Source organism: Ranitomeya imitator, chromosome 6, assembly GCF_032444005.1.
Source record: "Ranitomeya imitator isolate aRanImi1 chromosome 6, aRanImi1.pri, whole genome shotgun sequence".
NCBI lineage: Eukaryota > Metazoa > Chordata > Amphibia > Anura > Dendrobatidae > Ranitomeya > Ranitomeya imitator.
The window spans coordinates 3,959,531-3,981,031 of NC_091287.1; the positions used below are offsets into that span (position 1 = coordinate 3,959,531).

General features: G+C 47.6%; 1 protein-coding gene across 2 annotated transcripts in view; it reads left to right on the forward strand.

Annotated features, from left to right (window-relative positions):
• LOC138641576 (zinc finger protein 850-like) overlaps positions 1-14,410 on the forward strand; it is a 33,469-nt gene extending 19,059 nt beyond the window's left edge. For both annotated transcript variants that reach the window (XM_069729049.1, XM_069729050.1), the window contains exons 2-4: positions 4,387-4,513; positions 4,598-4,675; positions 7,928-14,410. In XM_069729049.1, coding sequence (XP_069585150.1) covers positions 4,387-4,513; positions 4,598-4,675; positions 7,928-10,713 — 2,991 coding nt within the window. In that variant the 3' untranslated portion in view covers positions 10,714-14,410. The remainder of the gene's footprint in view (positions 1-4,386; positions 4,514-4,597; positions 4,676-7,927) is intronic.
• The last annotated feature ends 7,091 nt before the right edge of the window (positions 14,411-21,501 follow it).

The window sequence follows — 21,501 nt, forward strand, 5'->3', positions numbered from 1 at the left end:
CGCTGCCACCAGCTCCAATTTCTTAATAACGGGTCCGGAGCCCACCCAGATTAGTAGCGTAATTCACTTCAGAGGATGTGACAGTTCGTTATAGAGCAAGGAGAAACAAAACTAGTAATTTTATGTTTTACTCCAAAAAAGGTAGGCAGTGTTTACAGAAGTATAAAAGGTATTATAAAAGTAGACAAGTCGTATGTACAGTACAATTACAAATAAAATGGTATTAAAGTTGAAAAACACTTACATTTCGTTCATATCATCTCATCTCATGGCTGACCATGTGCTGGGGAGAAGGGGCACACATCTAGATGCATATCACACATCTGTCGCACAGCTAGACCCAGGACAAAGACTAGTGAAGACTGAGCGCTCACTCAGTTATCTACGTGTCCAAAACCAAGACACTCCCTCTGTGGTGACCTCACTCAGAGACTGAATCCTCCCCTTTCTTAGAGTTATGACAAACCATTTCTGTACCTAACTTGCTGGATGAACCTCGTATGAGAACGACACAATTATCAGGATTTTCACCACGTCAGGGGGGTTCTTTTAAGTGTAAACATGGCGTAGTTACATGACCCGCTTACAGAGAAATCCGTCGCTTGCATTCTGTTAGGTGTAGCTCCTAGCGATTTTAGTGAGTTATATATATCTCGGTGGACATCTGGAATATGTAACTTGGACACCTTTGTCACTACTTGGGGTGGAATTATTCCATCTTAAATAACTCTCTGATGCACAAAGGAGCACATGTTTTCAGGCAAAAGCCTGGCTTTCCCAGCTAAAAGCCATAAACTGCTCAGTGGGGGGCTGCTGCACATTGGTATCAAGTTGCACAGAGTGTGTAGTGAGAAGTCGAGCTTCCAATGCAGCTGAAGAGGGGGGATGGTCAGAGAGCCCACAGCGTGTGTCTGCCATAGGGCTTTGTTTTTGTATCAGCGAATGCAGTGGGGAAGAAAGGGGGGTCGAATCTGCAGCGTGTGTCTTTGCCATGGAACCTTCTAGAACTAAACTCATAATATGGCATTTTTACATTATCGTGACACCCCCATGCTGGCCTCTTCTCTTCACACTGACCCACCATGCTGGCTCCTTCTCTTCACACTGACCCACCATGCTGGCTCCTTCTCTTCACACTGACCCACCATCCTGGCTCCTTCTCTTCACACTGACCCACCCATGCTGGCTCCTTCTCTTCACACTGACCCCCCATGATGGCCTCTTCTCTTCACACTGACCGCCCATGCTGGCCTCTTCTCTTCACACTGACCGCCCATGCTGGATCCTCCTCTTCACACTGACCCCCCATCCTGGCTCCTCCTCTTCACACTGAACGCCCATGCTGGCTCCTTCGCTTCACACTGAAACCCCATACTGGCCTCTTCTCTTCACACTAACACCCCATGCTGGCTCCTTCTCTTCACACTGACCCCCCATGTTGGCCCATCCTCTTCACACTGACGCCCCATACTGGCCTCTTCTCTTCACACTCACCCCCCCATGCTTACTCTTCTCTTCACACTGACCGCCCATGCTGGCCCATCCTCTTCTTCACAATGCCCACCCCATTGCAGGCCTGTCCTCTTCAAACTGAACCCCCCCCCCCCCCATGCTGGTTACTCCTCTTCACTCTGGCCCCCCATACTAGGCCCTCCTCTTCACACTGACCCTCCATGCTGGCCCATCCTTTTCACACCGACCCCCCCCCCCCATGTAGGCCCCTCCTTTTCACTCTGACCCCCACACTCCCATGTAGGACTCTCCTCTTCACACGGATTTTCCTCCCCATGCTGGCCCTTCCTCTTCACACTACACCCCCCCCATGCAGACCCGTCCTAATCACACTGCCTCCATACTGGCTCCTCTTCACACTGACCCCCCCCATGCTGGCCCTTCGTCTTCACACTGCCCCCCATGCTGTCTCCTCCTCTTCACACTGCCCCCTTATGCAGACCTGTCCTCTTCACACTGTCCCCCCATGCTGGCCCTTCCTCTGCACACTGACCTCCCATGCTGGCCCATCCTCTGCACACTGACCTCCCATGCTGGCCCATCCTCTTCACACTGACCCCCCATGCTGGCCTCTCCTCGTCACACTGTCCCCCCAGTCTGGCCCTTCCTCTTCACACTGACCTCCCATGCTGGCCCATCCTCTTCACACTGACCCCCCCCCCCCATGCTGGCCTCTCCTCTTCACACTGTCCCCCCAGTCTGGCCCATCCTCTTCACACTGACCTCCCATGCTGGACCATCCTCTTCACACGGACCTCCCATGCTGGCCCATCCTCTTCACACTGACCTCCCATGCTGGCCCATCCTCTTCACACTGACCCCCCATGCTGGCCTCTCCTCTTCACACTGTCCCCCCAGTCTGGCCCATCCTCTTCACACTGACCTCCCATGCTGGCCTCTCCTCTTCACACTGTCCTCCCATGCTGGCCTCTCCTCTTCACACTGACCTCCCATGCTGGCCCATCCTCTTCACACTGACCTCCCATGCTGGCCCATCCTCTTCACACTGACCTCCCATGCTGGCCCGTCCTCTTCACACTGACCTCCCATGCTGGCCCATCCTCTTCACACTGACCTCCCATGCTGGCCCCTCCTCTTCACACTGACCTCCCATGCTGGCCCATCCTCTGCACACTGACCTCCCATGCTGGCCCATCCTCTTCACACTGACCATCCCATGCTGGCCTCTCCTCTTCACACTGACCTCCCATGCTGGCCCATCCTCTTCACACTGACCTCCCATGCTGGCCCATCCTCTTCACACTGACCTCCCATGCTGGCCCATCCTCTTCACACTGACCTCCCATGCTGGCCCATCCTCTTCACACTGACCGCCCATGCTGGCCTCTCCTCTTCACACTGACCGCCCATGCTGGCCCATCCTCTTCACACTGACCTCCCATGCTGGCCCATCCTCTTCACACTGACCTCCCATGCTGGCCCATCCTCTTCACACTGACCTCCCATGCTGGCCCATCCTCTTCACACTGACCTCCCATGCTGGCCCATCCTCTTCACACTGACCTCCCATGCTGGCCCATCCTCTTCACACTGACCTCCCATGCTGGCCCATCCTCTGCACACTGACCTCCCATGCTGGCCTATCCTCTGCACACTGACCTCCCATGCTGGCCCATCCTCTGCACACTGACCTCCCATGCTGGCCTCTCTTCACACTGACCATCCCATGCTGGCCCATCCTCTTCACACTGACCTCCCATGCTGGCCCATCCTCTTCACAGTGACCTCCCATGCTGGCCTCTCTTCACACTGACCATCCCATGCTGGCCCATCCTCTTCACACTGACCTCCCATGCTGGCCCATCCTCTTCACACTGACCTCCCATGCTGGCCTCTCTTCACACTGACCATCCCATGCTGGCCCATCCTCTTCACACTGACCTCCCATGCTGGCCCATCCTCTGCACACTGACCTCCCATGCTGGCCTCTCCTCTTCACACTGACCTCCCATGCTGGCCCATCCTCTGCACACTGACCTCCCATGCTGGCCTCTCTTCACACTGACCTCCCATGCTGGCCCATCCTCTTCACACTGACCTCCCATGCTGGCCCATCCTCTGCACACTGACCTCCCATGCTGGCCCATCCTCTGCACACTGACCTCCCATGCTGGCCCATCCTCTGCACACTGACCTCCCATGCTGGCCTCTCTTCACACTGACCATCCCATGCTGGCCCATCCTCTTCACACTGACCTCCCATGCTGGCCCATCCTCTTCACACTGACCTCCCATGCTGGCCCATCCTCTTCACACTGACCTCCCATGCTGGCCTCTCTTCACACTGACCATCCCATGCTGGCCCATCCTCTTCACACTGACCTCCCATGCTGGCCTCTCCTCTTCACACTGTCCCCCCATGCTGGCCTCTCTTCACACTGACCTCCCATGCTGGCCCATCCTCTTCACACTGACCTCCCATGCTGGCCCATCCTCTTCACACTGACCTCCCATGCTGGCCCATCCTCTTCACACTGACCTCCCATGCTGGCCCATCCTCTTCACACTGACCTCCCATGCTGGCCTCTCTTCACACTGACCATCCCATGCTGGCCCATCCTCTTCACACTGACCTCCCATGCTGGCCTCTCCTCTTCACACTGTCCCCCCATGCTGGCCTCTCTTCACACTGACCTCCCATGCTGGCCCATCCTCTTCACACTGACCTCCTATGCTGGCCCATCCTCTTCACACTGACCTCCCATGCTGGCCTCTCTTCACACTGACCTCCCATGCTGGCCCATCCTCTTCACACTGCCCACATCAGTGATATGATATAGTGTGTGTTGTACTCTCTGGGTTACACTCAGTAGTCGGGGTCCGGACTCCCCGGTGACGTGTTCTTTCTTTCAGGCTCTTGTGACATTTGAGGACGTCGCCATTTACTTTACGAGGAGAGAATGGGAGTTGCTGGACGAGGAGCAGAAGACGCTCTACAAGGAAGTGATGAACGACAACTACCAGATGATCCTGTCCCTGAGTGAGTGCCCCCCACAGATAACAGACCCTGAGCTGGTGTAGGGGGTGATCATCGTCTCATCACTGATCCGTTTATTTCCTGCAGATCGTCCAGACATCATCCTGAACATTGAACTAGGATTTGAGCCGTACGTCCAGAGCAAGAGCGAGCGTGACTGCACAGGTACCAGAGTCAGGGGCAAGTAATACTCCTGCTTATCACTGCACTGTAATCTGCCTCAATATACCCCAGAGCTGCACTCACTATTCTGCTGGTGCAGTCACTGTGTACATACATTACATTACTGATCCTGAGTTACATCCTGTATTATACTCCAGAGCTGCACTCACTATTCTGCTGGTGCAGTCACTGTGTACATACATTACATTACTGATCCTGAGTTACATCCTGTATTATACTCCAGAGCTGCACTCACTATTCTGCTGGTACAGTCACTGTGTACATACATTACATTACTGATCCTGAGTTACATCCTGTATTATACTCCAGAGCTGCACTCACTATTCTGCTGGTGCAGTCACTGTGTACATACATTACATTACTGATCCTGAGTTACATCCTGTATTATACTCCAGAGCTGCACTCACTATTCTGCTGGTGCAGTCACTGTGTACATACATTACATTACTGATCCTGAGTTACATCCTGTATTATACTCCAGAGCTGCACTCACTATTCTGCTGGTGCAGTCACTGTGTACATACATTACATTACTGATCCTGAGTTACATCCTGTATTATACCCCAGAGCTGCGCTCACTATTCTGCTGGTGCAGTCACTGTGTGCATACATTACATTACTGATCCTGAGTTACATCCTGTATTATACTCCAGAGCTGCACTCACTATTCTGCTGGTGCAGTCACTGTGTACATACATGACATTACTGATCCTGAGTTACATCCTGTATTATACCCCAGAGCTGCACTCACTATTCTGCTGGTGCAGGCACTGTGTACATACATTACATTACTGATCCTGAGTTACATCCTGTATTATACTCCAGAGCTGCACTCACTATTCTGCTGGTGCAGTCACTGTGTACATACATGACATTACTGATCCTGAGTTACATCCTGTATTATACTCCAGAGCTGCACTCATTATTCTGCTGGTGCAGTCACTGTGTGCATACATTACATTACTGATCCTGAGTTACATCCTGTATTATACTCCAGAGCTGCACTCACTATTCTGCTGGTGCAGTCATTGTGTACATACATTACATTACTGATCCTGAGTTACATCCTGTATTATACTCCAGAGCTGCACTCACTATTCTGCTGGTGCAGTCACTGTGTGCATACATTACATTACATTACTGATCCGGAGTTACATCCTGTATTATACTCCAGAGCTGCACTCACTATTCTGCTGGTGCAGTCACTGTGTACATACATTACATTACTGATCCTGAGTTACATCCTGTATTATACTCCAGAGCTGCACTCACTATTCTGCTGGTGCAGTCACTGTGTGCATACATTACATTACTGATCCTGAGTTACATCCTGTATTATACTCCAGAGCTGCACTCACTATTCTGCTGGTGCAGTCATGGTGCACATACATTACTGATCCTGAGTTACATCCTGTATTATATTCCAGAGCTGCACTCACTATTCTGCTGGTGCAGTCACTGTGTACATACATTACATTACTGATCCTGAGTTACCTCCTGTATTATACTCCAGAGCTGCACTCACTATTCTGCTGGTGCAGTCACTGTGTACATACATTACTGATCCTGAGTTACATCCTGTATTATACTCCAGAGCTGCACTCACTATTCTGCTGGTGCAGTCACTGTGTGCATACATTACATTACATTACTGATCCGGAGTTACATCCTGTATTATACTCCAGAGCTGCACTCACTATTCTGCTGGTGCAGTCACTGTGTACATACATTACATTACTGATCCTGAGTTACATCCTGTATTATACTCCAGAGCTGCACTCACTATTCTGCTGGTGCAGTCACTGTGTACATACATTACATTACTGATCCTGAGTTACATCCTGTATTATACCCCAGAGCTGCGCTCACTATTCTGCTGGTGCAGTCACTGTGTGCATACATTACATTACTGATCCTGAGTTACATCCTGTATTATACTCCAGAGCTGCACTCACTATTCTGCTGGTGCAGTCACTGTGTACATACATGACATTACTGATCCTGAGTTACATCCTGTATTATACCCCAGAGCTGCACTCACTATTCTGCTGGTGCAGGCACTGTGTACATACATTACATTACTGATCCTGAGTTACATCCTGTATTATACTCCAGAGCTGCACTCACTATTCTGCTGGTGCAGTCACTGTGTACATACATGACATTACTGATCCTGAGTTACATCCTGTATTATACTCCAGAGCTGCGCTCACTATTCTGCTGGTGCAGTCACTGTGTGCATACATTACATTACTGATCCGGAGTTACATCCTGTATTATACTCCAGAGCTGCACTCACTATTCTGCTGGTGCAGTCACTGTGTACATACATTACATTACTGATCCTGAGTTACATCCTGTATTATACTCCAGAGCTGCACTCACTATTCTGCTGGTGCAGTCACTGTGTGCATACATTACATTACTGATCCTGAGTTACATCCTGTATTATACTCCAGAGCTGCACTCACTATTCTGCTGGTGCAGTCACGGTGCACATACATTACTGATCCTGAGTTACATCCTGTATTATATTCCAGAGCTGCACTCACTATTCTGCTGGTGCAGTCACTGTGTACATACATTACATTACTGATCCTGAGTTACCTCCTGTATTATACTCCAGAGCTGCACTCACTATTCTGCTGGTGCAGTCACTGTGTACATACATTACTGATCCTGAGTTACATCCTGTATTATACTCCAGAGCTGCACTCACTATTCTGCTGGTGCAGTCACTGTGTGCATACATTACATTACATTACTGATCCTGAGTTACATCCTGTATTATACTCCAGAGCTGCACTCACTATTCTGCTGGTGCAGTCACTGTGTACATACATTACATTACTGATCCTGAGTTACATCCTGTATTATACTCCAGAGCTGCACTCACTATTCTGCTGGTGCAGTCACTGTGTGCATACATTACATTACTGATCCTGAGTTACATCCTGTATTATACTCCAGAGCTGCGCTCACTATTCTGCTGGTGCAGTCACTGTGTACATACATTACATTACTGATCCTGAGTTACATCCTGTATTATACCCCAGAGCTGCACTCACTATTCTGCTGGTGCAGTCACTGTACACATACATTACATTACTGATCCTGAGTTACCTCCTGTACTATACTCCAGAGCTGCACTCACTATTCTGCTGGTACATATATATGGTAGGCAGGACTGTTGTCCACATTCCATTTATTCTCTTCTGTCTTCTATTTCTGAAGGTTTCTGGCCTGAGAAGAATGTGAAAGATGGATCTTGTTTCCCGGAGAGTTGTGGTGTCACCACGAGCAGAGGATGTGAGGTCAGGAGGCAGAGACGTTATCCCCGAGTCAACCCCATCAGATGGATCAAGAAAGACAAGAAAAGGAAGAGGCGTCTTAGTCGCTCCTCTCGCCAGATTTCCAGGAGATCTGAGGACACAAGGGAAAGTGGAGAATATCAAATCCAAACCTCCCCAGAAAAAACAACCTACAACCTCTCCACCTGCTCCTCACTGGACCCTGCAGGTGACCCGCCAGATGAGTCTGCTGGCAAAGATCTCAGTTCTGATGATGGGTCGGCGGCACAATCTTCTCGTACTATGGAGAAAGCTGTGGACACAAGAAGCGGAAGGTTCAGAGGAGACACAAAACAATGTGAAGCAGCTGCAAGAGGTTTTCATGAACTATCCACCATGGGTTGCTCTCATGAAGAAGATGGGTTAAACCCAGCACTCAGTAGTGATGCTGCTGATTACAAAGACCTTACTATATCTGAGATCTCGGATATTCCATGGAAAGCCAACAATGAGAGCCACAGCAAGAGGACAACCCCAAAAAACGAACATGTGAAGAAAGAAAAAAGGTCTCCCTCCTCAAAGAAGAAAGTGTCCCACCATAAGAAAGACAGGCACGTGAAGTTCAGTGAAGTGGTCACCATGATTCTCATTGACCACCATCACGAAGAGTGCTCCGCGGAAAATCAGGGTGGTGAAGTGAAGCTCCGAAGCACACATCTTCCCATATGCTACTCTGTGAATGAGAAGGACAAGAAGAAATGCAGCTCTGCAGTTTTTGTAGAAAATGACATAGCAAGTGCGCTCCTCAAAACTGCGGAAGGAACTAAGAAGGCAACAAAGAGCTCCCAACCAGACATAGCGAAACTAAGTAAAGAAAGGATCTTTGAAAGATCAGAATCATCTCAGCGACCTCCAGAGCTGAAAGCGTGGTCTCCAACCATAAAGCAGAAACGTGAGCTGCACGGCATGGAGATAAATAAGGTTGTGAACGTACGCCTTCTCAACGTGAAAATCAAAGACATCAAACTAGACACATGCTCGACATCAGCACAACCAAAATCTCCAATAAGCGGCCATGAGCCAAGGCTCATTAAATCTTATTCTTGTTCCAAGTGTGGCAAAATCACACACTGGTCAAAGCTCACCGTCCATCAGAAGGAAAACATAGAGAAGTCTGTTGCGCACATGTGCAGAACGTGTGGTCATCACACAAGTCGCAGCTCTGCCACCTATTCTGCCCAGGCCATCCATCCGCTGTCCCTCACAACCACTACTGCTCAGCCCATTCCTCCTCATTCCTTCACGTCCGCTCCTGCCCAGTCTATCCATCCTCTGTCCCTCACATCCGTTCCTGCCCAGACCATCCCTCCTCTCTCCCCCAAAACTGCTCCTGTCCACACCATCCCTCCCTTGTCTCTCATAACTGCTCCTGCCCAGACCTGTCCGCTGTCCATCACAACGGCTCCTGGCTCTGTTGCGTCGGCTTCACCAGTGAATTACAGTCAGAAGATCTCTGTCTGCTCTCCTTCACAACCAAATACTGAAATCTCATCAACTGAGAAGAAGGAAAGTCGACAGAAAGATGAGACAAAAAAGAAGACCACAGAGAATCTGAGAATTCTCATCACTGCTGGTGATCAGTACAAGAAGCCTCCACACACAGCTCAACACCACACAGACGTATGCAGCAAATGTGATGGACTCAAACTGGATCTTAAAGTAAAGCCTTTCACCGGATCCTCAGCCACCCACACATCCACTATTGATACTACAGCTCTGGATCTTACCTGGAGCAGAATCGGCTCAAAGGATAATAAAGTGGCCTCCAAATGTTGTTCTGAGCAGCCAGGAAAGAATGTGGACAGCAAGGAGCACAAGGTCTGCAGAAAGTGTGGTGAATGGTTTATACCAAAGCAAAGGAACCAACCATTGAGCTCCGATCAGAAGGTGAGACCAGCTGAAAGCAGCCTCCGCGTGCTTCAGAAGACACAAGGTTGTCCTAAAGCTGCTCTCACCATGGATTCCACCTATATGGACATCAGTGACCCCCAACGTAGCTTGGCCGCTGAGAATCACACATCAGAAAAAGACTGCATTAAATGTGGCAAGCGTCTGGCACTGCACGTGACGGCTAATCCTGGGGATCCTGCAGAGGACGGGGAGAAGAAATGTGTTTTACGTTTGAAAAAGAAGCGTAAAAGACTGCTGGATGGGATTCAGCCATTCAAGTGTAAAGAGTGTGGGAAAATCTTCACCCGCCATTTCACCTTGCTCCAGCACAGCTCCGTACACACCGGAGAGCGCCCCTTCTCCTGCAAAGAATGTGGGAAATCCTTCCGAGATGGTGGATACCTGAAAGTTCACATGAGGCAGCACACTAAGGAGAAACCTTACCCTTGTTCTGAGTGTGGTAAATGTTTTGGGCAGAACTCGGCGCTAGTCAGGCACCAGAGGATACACACAGATGAGAAACCCTTCAAGTGTGGCGAGTGTGGGAAGAGGTTCAGCGATCTATCCACATTTCGCCACCACCAGGTGATTCACACCGGGGAGAAGCCCTTTTCATGTTCCTTTTGTGGAAAGAAGTTCACCCAGAAGGCGCACGTAAAGCGCCATGAGAAGATGCATACGGGGGAGCGACCCTTCGGGTGTACCATGTGTGAGAAGAGGTTTATCGACCGTACAAAGCTGAAGAAGCATGAGCTTATCCACATGCGAAAGAAAGTCTGAGGGCCCAAGAGCTGACGCCCGTCATAAGGACTGAAGGTCGCCACGATGGCCCCCGCTGTCTGCCCATCTGGTTACGTCGCTGCTTGTAGCTTGTGTTGTAACATAGAGCCACTGCACTTCTCCGCATTTTATGGAAATCTCTATTTTTGTACTTATATAGGATATTGTGAAATCTGGAACTGGAGATTCCGGGACTTGGTCTTACAGCAACCCTGGAGTTATTACTACTCCCAATACTTCTGTTGCGGCACCTTTACAGAGTTGGATCAGTCCATCAAGTTCAGCCTTTCTCCACCGATTATACACACATACCTATTGCTAGATTATATATTACCCGCAATGCATTGCTTATGGAAATATCCCTTGGCCCGTCTACAACTACCACTCTGGTGTCGGCCATTACTAGTGCTTGTGATCGGGCAATTCACAGTCTGATGGCTCTAACTGTAAAGAACTCTTTCCTCCTTTTCTGCCAGAATCGCTTGTTCCCCATTGTAGCAGATTCATAAATCACACACCTAACATAAAACAATCTTTGCGTCCCCTTAAGCAACGTTCCACAACCTACAGTTACAGCGCTGGCTCAGTAATATATAGCCATGTTCACACTGCAATGCCCAGGATGCGAGCTAGTGCCTGCCTGCCCAGGACGTTTCCACAGTCAGTAGTCAGCAAATCATCTATGACATTTTATAGTGAGAGGGGGCTTATAATAAGGAGGAATCAAATCCATATTTGTCGTCATTGCCGAGTCTGCACTGTACTACAAACAATCACATTATTCATCCCTCATGGTGCCGGCTGTGAAAAAAAGAAGACTAAGCAAAAAGGCAAGTGGACCCAAAAATGGTGCAAATGAGAACTGCATCTGCTCCAGAAAACAAAGACTCCCTCTCCAGGTCTGTAGATAGACGTCACATCATTTCTGTATTTCCCGTCCATGGTGCCAACATATTCTGCAGCCATTGTCACCATTCACATTAGTCTCTGTCCACAGAGGGCAGCGCAATCTTCCTGGTTTTAGTCACTTGTAGAAAATCACTTAAGCTCCTTATGTTGGAATGTGGGAGGAAACCGGAGAACCCAAATGAAACCCCCACAAACACGGAGAGAACACACACTCCATGGAGACTGCAAAATCAATATTGTGCAACTGTAGCAAAACATAAAAAGTGTCTGAATTTTACTGCGCTGTGACTGCCGTCAAAATAAAACTAAGCTACAAAGTTTGCTTCTTTATTTGTATCTTGAAAATGTAATAAAAATACTCAAAAGTTGTGTGGACCCCAAATTGGCAGCAATGAAAACTAAAGCCCGCCACTCTACCCATGGAGCAAGAAAAATGCAGCAACACCAAAATGGTTTTATCTCCTTGTGTAAAAGTAGGAAACCTTTAAAAAAAAAAAAAAAAATAGAAAGTTGACGCGACCATAATAGTCCCAACCTGCAGAATAGAGGTAAGATATCACATACCACACAGTAGGTATTCCAGGGCCCCTGCCGTTTGTACTCACTGCTAAGAAGTCAGTGTGGGGGAATCACCAGGAGGGGGTGCCTTTGGTAGTTTTGCTGGAGTCAATGTTGCCGTTATTCAGAGTGAGGATCACCACAAATGCCTCCACTGTCGGTTCCTACTGTTTGCACAAAGTGTCGCACAATATTAGATTAACGTGGTTCAACTTTACAAACAGCAGCCGTTTCTTCCCATTTTTACATCCCCCTTACTTGAGTGAGGATTGCATTTTTTTTTTAAGATCACAGTTCATTAATCTGACCTGTAGCTCAGTCAGACTTCAGTATTTTGTCGTAAGAGATCCGACGTTTTCACAAGTAGAACTCGTACCTATGACAGTGTATGGCGTTGTTCACATGTCCCTGTAGTTTTGAAAACTACATTATCTGTAGAAAATCATTTAAGAAAAACCGATGAAACTCCGAACAAGCTCTGGTGATAAAACCAAGTTGTGATGAACAACGCTCCGCTGCCTCCAATCATCAGGACAATTACACAATTGACCGGTTAGTGACGGACGAGGCCGCGGCTGCTTCCACTGATAGGCCGGTTATTGGGGAACTCACAGTGCGTATATGGTATATACACCGATTGCAAGGCATGGAATATATATACACTCCAGTACAGTCACTGCGAACTCCACAATAACGGGAGAACTACTAGCTGCCACCACCAGTCATTTATACAGGCCTATTGGATGCCCGTTACAGGTAGCGTATGGCTTCGGGGGGTGTGGTTTACAGAACAAGAGGAACAGAGCTATTACATTTTATATTTTTAAAGTGCTCCTGTCGGCAAGATTGTGCACATTAACTACAGTGTCAGGTTGGCGCAGTTATACTGATTACAATAATACTTGGTGAGGAAATCCGTCTTGTGATTGTTGTGTAATCTGGATTTGTAGTTTTCAGTTAATGAGATTCTCATGCTCCTGGGCGACCTTTGGGGGGGCTTTATGCAGTGCTCTGGTTACATATTCATCTGTATGAACTTATGACAGGTCACTGATCCCCTCACTGACCCACCCCTTTGTCATAAATCCCACCGTGCTGCCACCAATATGTCACGGATCCCACCGAATATGTCAGGGATCCCACCACTATGTCACAGTTCACGGTGAAGATACCTTTATCATCCCCACCACTCACACCAATTTGTCACGAACCGTGGTTGTTTGGTTGCCCCTAGTTCCTTCTGAAGGGAATTTATCTATATCCCTCTTACAGTTTGGAACTTGCAGTGCTCTGGCGCCCCCTTACCCTCAGGTCAGTCAGGGTAATGCACCTAGGGTAGTTAGTCGCCAGAAAGGCTGCCTGCTATGTACTGGTTATTGGGCACGCTGCATCGAGGGAGGTATAACTACTCCCACTCAGGCGGGAACAATAATTATCAATGCTGTCGAAGCTACAAAGCCTCCCAAATACACAGAACAAAGTATGCTGCCACCAGCTCCGATTTTCAAAGTATTGACGGGTCCGGAGCCAACCCAAATCAGTAGCATAATTCACTTCAGGGGACGCGACAGTTCGTTTAGAGTATGGAGAGACAAGCTAGTAATTTTATATTTTACTCCAAAAAAAAGGTAGGCATTGTTTACAAGGTATAAAAAGGATATTATAAAGAAGACAAATCATGGGTACATTACAATTACAAATAAAAGAAGGATTAAAATTGAAAAAAACCGCGTTCAGATCATTTCATCTTCTGTTTGCCCATGTGCTCAGGAGATACATCAAGATGTATGTCACATCCATAGAGCAGCTGGACCCCGGGCAACAAGACTACAGAAGACTGCTTGCTTTGTGAAGGGTTAAACTAAGGTCAAAACTTAAGGGCATCATTTTGTTCTTGTGACTCCATCTTGTTGTTTTGAAGTAAATTCTGTTACTTAATTAGGTAAAAGTTCATAGTTGTTATGAAGACCTTGATTGTTCCAGCCTGGATAAGATATGAGACTGAGGGTGTATTGTTCTACGAGACCTTGACACACAAGCCATTATGTTTTTTTTCTATGCCACGTAGACTCGGCCATATATGTAGTTTCCGTTTTTTCTGTATTCTTATAGGTTAAGTGTTGAAAGTGTGATTTTATACTATTGGTTGAAGTATAACTTGCTGAGATTATGAAAAGTGCGACACAATAAATGGGGGTTTAGAGATCTGCCTTTGATCCCCCCAAACAAATACGTCTCCGTCTGGTCATTCTCAGTTGCCGGCAACGCCCTGTGGATCAATTTAGAAATCACTGAGTCAACCGCGAAGGGTCACTTCAGATCCTTGCCCAACATGGGGCCCCCAAACAGACGCTTCTGCCCCCTGGAGGGCAACAAGAAAAAGGACCCTCTGACTGGACACAGGCACTGGAAATTGGCACTGATCATCCCCCACCACAAACACGGTAAGTTGGCAGTTATACTGTTCAGACTGACCGTTTGGTGTGGTTTTCCTGTGTTTGTTGCTGCAAAGAGGATCTGAGGTTTGTCACCGATGGTGGGGTGATTCTTGGGTGGAATCATATAGAGGTGTAGTTCCATTGAGGGCCCAGTGCTCGATCCATACCTCATAAGGGACGGACACCCCGGATCGACCAGTGATTGTAATTCTCCTAGTCAAAATATCCTGATAACTGTTAAAATCAGGTGCAGTGAGGTGATCGAAGATTGGGTAGGATACGTAACTCAGGAATATATATATATAACCAGAGGTGTCCGGAGGGATAGTCTAAGACGCCCTCCTTTCACTGAGTACCGCGTTGGAATTTTGGGTTGTCCCAGTGGGGGACAGATAGACCCAGTGGAACAGACTGAACAGCCGCTCCAGTACTGTGCACAACTGAATTAAAGATATTTAGCTCTAAAGGAGAATCATGTTTCCGTGGAAGAAAAAGAACAGTTTGGATTTGTGTGATGGATCTGATACTGTTAGTCTTATGATTCAAAGACGGGGAAAGAAATCTGTCAGGAATGCAGGAAAAATATTCTCAATCATGAGTTTTCCTAAGGGCGGGAGGCTACAGCCTACGCTATGGGATGAAGGTATCAGAAAGAACAAGGGAAGGTTGATAATGGTTAGCTTAAAGACGCTGAGGAATTCCGTGGTCTGGCACATGAATTGTGTGATGAAGGCTATGTGGAAGAGGAAGTGAATTCTGATTTTGTTATTGCCACGTTGAAAAAGGAAAGCTGTCTACTATGACAAAAACTGAGAAATTGGATGTTTTGTGGTGCAAGAAGGAATTGAGGAAGTGATTAAGTGTAATGAGCCAGAAAAACAAACAATTTAAAATGATCTGGAACAGGGGGTCTCCCTGCTAGATAATATGGGCCCTCCCCAGGAAATCAAGCCTCACCTCCCGACTGTAAGCTCCGTGCCCCTTAACCCCAAAGCACCAATATACCCTGAGTTGCCAAAACTCAGTGCGCCCCACCCTATGATCCTGGTGGGTGGATTTGTGACCTATGCAGAGTTACTAATTCTCAGTGGAGACAGGTCTGTTACAATTGTGGAGCAAAAAGACCCGGAGTCGTAGCCCGCACCTTTCCCTTGCTAAACGCTAACGGCACTTATTATCTGCAACCGCCAGCACCAGTCCCTGCTATGCCTAGTATTGCTAGTGGTTATGAGTATCCACCACCTCCTACTTTAGTCACCCGGTCAGAGACAGGATACACAGAGGAGATAGAATATTTCCAGGAAATGTATAGCGATGTTTTTTCTGGACCCCACCATCATGATGTGCTCTTTACAATCGGGACAGGGGATCTTATGAAGCAGCATGTTGGGGCCATAGTAAATGCCACAAATAACACCATGCTGGAGGACTGGCCGTAACAATTTCACAGAAAGGCGGACCCATGATACAAGAATCTAATTCATATATACAAACGTATGGCCAGGTAGAAACAGGACAGGTCGCAGTGACCAGAGCAGGACAGCTGCCGTGTCAATATGTGATACATGCAGTGGGACCACGATATAATCCTTCCAACATTCCTAGGTCCCAACAATTACTTACTGAGGCTGTCCAGAACGCAATCCTGTATGCCTCCTCTGTCCCCCCGGTACGATGCCTCAACGTACAATGGCCATACCACTAATCTCTGCCGGTATCTTTCTATATGCTAGGAAGGATGTCGCCATGGTCATAGTATCAGCAATAGAGCGGTGTATACAGGAAAACCCCATAAAATTGGAGGAGGTCTCATTTGTTCTCGATAGCCACCTAACGGCCCATCAGGCAATACAATCTCTAACTGTAACAGCCTCCTGCCCCGCCTCTGCAGATGCCTCTTGTGCCCGTACTACCGCCACCTCCTCCCGCCCCAAGTTAGAAATATCAGAGTTTGAAGAGGATGATGTGGAAACTACTCCTAACAGGCCAAAGTATACCCCCTTTACCCCATCCCAAATAAACACCCTTTGTAACCAGTTACCCAATCCAGAAAACTCCCCCATGGCCTTTTATAGACAAATGACAGTGAATCAAGAGATTTAGTCCACTCCCCGAAGAGATCTATTACATTTGCTCCGAGTGAAGGCTTGGGAGGGGTATTTTCCAATTATTGAGGGTGGCATAATGTATAATGTGAATTTGGATGGGGGAACATATGAGAGTGCTGTTGATTTCTGCAATGCTTTAAAATTTTGGGCACAAGATAGACTAGCGGACCAAGCTACCTCCCTCACAGACATCACATAGGACAAAGGGGGAGACTGCCGAGAAGTTTTATGGGCGTCTTATGGTAGTGTTTAAAGACTTGGGGTTTTTACTGTATAATAAAGCCCATTCACACCTTCTTGTGGCAGCTTTAATGTTTGGCCTCAAATCTGAATTGAAAGAGGCAATAATGTCAATCAGACCTGATATCGAGACTTCCACTCCGGATGATGCATTGAAAATAGTAAAAAGTTTTCAGAAGAATTTAGCCTGCTTTTCATCAGCAGGAAAGGCAAAGGTTAAACCAATAGCCGCAGCGATTCCTGCTCCAACCTCAGCCCCCACCCCAGCTACAAGCACACAACTCTTTCCTTAGCAGCAGCAGACACCAGTTCCAGCCCTACAACTGTACACAAATTCAGTTCCCTACTCCAATATCCCTTTTAACCCTATGTCTGGGAATCTCGCTCCCCAGCCCTGCCGTGCCAGTTCTCGCTTGCAGTGCTGGCGCTGTGGCCGACCCGGTCTCTTTCAGAGAGATTGTCATACCCCTGCTGACAGATGCTACCCTCAAGTTCCCCCTTCAGTCGCAACCTGAAAACTGGGAACCCTGGGGGATACTCTAGTTACAGACAACCTCAAAATCCTGATAATTGCCCATACTGAAGGGGTGGTCAACCAGGGTCTGTCATCACAATGTCCTCCACCAAACCTAGGGCATGCTCATCTGTCACGCTTCCTGTTGGGGACACCCTTCTTAAGTTCATGGTAGACACTGGGGTGGCCAATTCCTTAATCAAGTCATCAGATGTACCTACGGATATCCCTATTCAATTCTCAGACCAAGACCTTGTTTTAATTGGAGTAAATGGCAGACCCAATATACATACTCTTACAAAACCCATCCCTGTGGGACCCTTACCCTGAGTTTACTGCCCAGTTCGTAATCTCTCCCACATGTCCGGTAAATTTACTGGGGGCAGATTTATTATCATTGTTCCGCTCCAGAATACAATTCCAAGATGATGGTCAGATGGTTCTTACGTTACATAACCTTTATGCAGATGAACACAATGAGGAGATCTGTATCCTACATGCCCTTGTTTCCCATTAAGAAAAAGACCCCACCCGGCCAACCCCCTGTCTACCGGCTGGTACAAGACCTATGGGCAGTTAATGCAGTTACTGTTCTAGAAACTCCGGTGGTGCCTAATCCACATACTCTCTTGTCCCAGATACCTAAGGATGCTGCTTGGTTCACAGTTATCGACCTTGCCGTTGCCTTCTTCAGCATTCCATTACACCCAGATTGCCAGTTTCTGTTTGCATTTACTTATCAGGGATGACAATTGACATGGACAGTTATGCCACAAGGGGCCCAAAACAGTCCCAATCAGTTTGCAAAAAATATGGGCGAGTGTCTTTTATCCTGGCAGTTAGAACACCCCTATGTGACGCTGCTTCAGTATGTGGGTAATCTTTTGTTGTGTGCACGATCGGAGCAGGAAGCCATTGCTGCCACTGTTAGCCTCCTCAAGTATCTGGCAGATCTGAACTGTCGGGTTTCGGCCTCGAAACTTCAGTTCTGCCTTGGTCAAGTGATATTTTTGGGTCACTGTCTCCGTCAGGGTGTCAGACACCTCACAGAAGAAAGAAAGCCGTCAGCTCCCTTCCTTTTCCAAAAAATGAGACTGAACTCCAGCATTTCCTTGGACTATATACTTATTGTCATCAGTGGATACCGGACGCATCCCGCATAATGCAGCCTCTCTACGATGCCTTAAAAGACGGTATAATGAACTATAAGGAGAGATCACCGATTTGTATGGAAAGCCTTTATCGTGCCTTCTCTGAATTAAAGCGGCTTATTGCTTCCGCCCCTGCATTGGGCATTCCGGACTATACCTGACCGTTCCATTTGTATGTGTCTGAGAATGAAGGACACGCAGCAGGGGTACTTACACAATCACATGGCAATAGGCAACGACCAGTGGGCTACTATTCGTCCCGCCTTGACCCCGTGGCCTGGGCATCACCAAGTTGCATGAGGTCAGTTCACACCACTCACTCGATTGACAAGGCTGCAGACATAATTCTTGGATGAGAGGCACATTCTTGCCCTGCATGATATTACGGCAATACTGACACTCCAACAGCCAAGAAATTTAACTGTACAATGATATTTACGGCTGCAGTGTTCACTCGTTTTGCCTGACTACGTCAAGTTTCTTCGCTGTACTACCATCAACCCCGTTACTTTACTGCCGGTCCCCAAGAAGGATGGCAGTGATGAGGATTACCTCCAACATGACTCTTCCCAACTCCTGAATGAAGAAACAGCTACTCCGCCAAATGTCAGTGAGAATCCACTTCCAATTCCTGATCTGGTGTTATACACGGATGGTTCAAGATATGCTGATGAGTTTGGCAGATTCCACACAGGATACGCTGTTACTACGGAAGACACTGTAGTGCACGCAGCTGCGCTCCTGCCCTCACAGTCAGCACAAGAAGCAGAACTTCAGGCTCTGTGTACTGCATGTGTTCTTGCCAAGGACAGGCGGGCTAATATATACACGGACTCACAGTATGCATTTGGTATTGCTCATGATTTCGGAGCCCTATGGGCCAATCGAGGGTTTATTACCACCGCCAGGACTCCAGTGAAGAATGCTGAAGCTGTTAAAACCCTCATGGACTCAATCAAATTACCTACCCAGGTAGCCATTATCAAGGTCAAGGCGCATGGTCCTAGGAACAGTCCATACGCTTTTGCGGATATGCAAGCAAAAGCTGCTGCCCTCTTACCCGTTGAACCGACCATACCAGCTATGGTGACCACACGCTCTCAGCGTAAACAGTTACAAGAAACACTGACTCTACAGGAACCTGATGATCTACGCCGGACTGAGGTTTTCTGTCGGACCCTGCGAGATCGCTTAATGTTGATGCAGAGAATGTCTCCAAAGGAAGAAGTGAAGCAGTGGAAGGCTGATGGAGCACGCATGGACAATGGTCTCTGGAAAAAGGACCAACTTGTGTGTCTCCCTAAGCGGATGTACCCTACTATTGCCACGTGGGCACATGGGCCCACACATCGAGGAAAAAAACAGGCCCTAGCCCTGGTACAAAAATTCTACTGGGCTACTGGTACTTCAACGTGTACCCCCGAAGCACTTTGCTAAGCCCGACTATCCTTTCCAAAGGCTCCAGGTGGACCACATCACGTTGCCTAAGTCTGGAAGGTATGAATATTGTCTGGTGGTTGTCGACATGTTCTCCAGTTGGCCGGAAGCATTCCCCGTTACCAACATGACTCCAAAAACCACAGAGAAGAAACTGGTGATGGAAGTCATATGCAAATATGGTGTCCCAGAAGTTGTTGAAAGTGATCAAGGCCCGGCCTTTTCTTCTCATGTGTATCAGAAGGTTCAGAAAATGTTTGGATCCACTGTAGCCCTCCATACTCCATACCATCCACAATCCAGTGGGAAAGTTGAGAGGCTGAATGGCACACTGAAGGGACAATTGACCAAAATGATGCAGGAGACTACAGTTCCATGGCAAGAGCTCCTACCCATTGTACTGTACCACATTCATACTACCCTGTGAGGAAGACGTTTATAATAAGTTTAGTTTCTCTGCCAGCACATATAGGGTGGGCCGTGACCCCCTTTACTTCAGGGTTTAGCTTTTCTTTTCAATGGGTGTAGAAGAGCTTTTATTGCTTCTTGCTAGCCCATGCTGTGGGCTAAAACCTCCTTCTCTGTGTTCCTGTTCTGAGATGTGTATGTGCGGCTCCCAAACCCCTCATGCCCCTCCCAAAAGAATTTTTACGATCACTGGTGTCGGCTCAAACCTTCCTCCAGCAGGAACTGGTCTGATTTCCTTCTTTAAAGGCAAGAAGTCCTTTGTTCCATTATAGTGAGATATTGGGTCAACGGTTTAGGCTTGGAAAATAATACGTCCAGTTTGTGAATCTCTATCAATGCATCTATCAGCCACGGTAAGCGCGAGCTTCTAGTTCCAACAGGGACAGAGTATGGATTTCTCTGAAACTATGCGTCCCATCAAGCCCAAATTTGGTCTCATTATAACGCCAATGTTAATACAAGATGAATGTTGGGTGTGTTATGATTCTGACATGTTCTGTAGCGGAGATACAGGCATTAGACAAACTTGTGTTAAATTTAGTAAGACTGAAGAGATTGGAGGGTCTGAGAAAACCAGCCCTGTTAGTGATGTCATGAGGCTGTGGTTATTTAAGTGACTCCACTTTACCCAGCCTGGAGAGTCTGTGTGAGTCTGACTTGAGAACCCTCACTGCCAGTCCTGATGCATTGGGACATTTGGGAGCTCCGCCCACTAGCCTGGTTTTGCCTAAAATGACCTGAACACATGTAAGTGTTAATTTCTCATTTAACCCGTTATTTTTATAATTACCTTGTACATATTTTCAATTGTCTCATATTGTAACATCTTTTATACCTTTTTCTAAACACTGCCTTAATCTTTAATGGAGCAAAATATTTAAAATACTAGATTCGTTCTCCTGTTCTAAAACGTACCCTAAGTCTTCTGAAGGGAATTACGCTACTGTTCTGGGTTATCTTCGGAC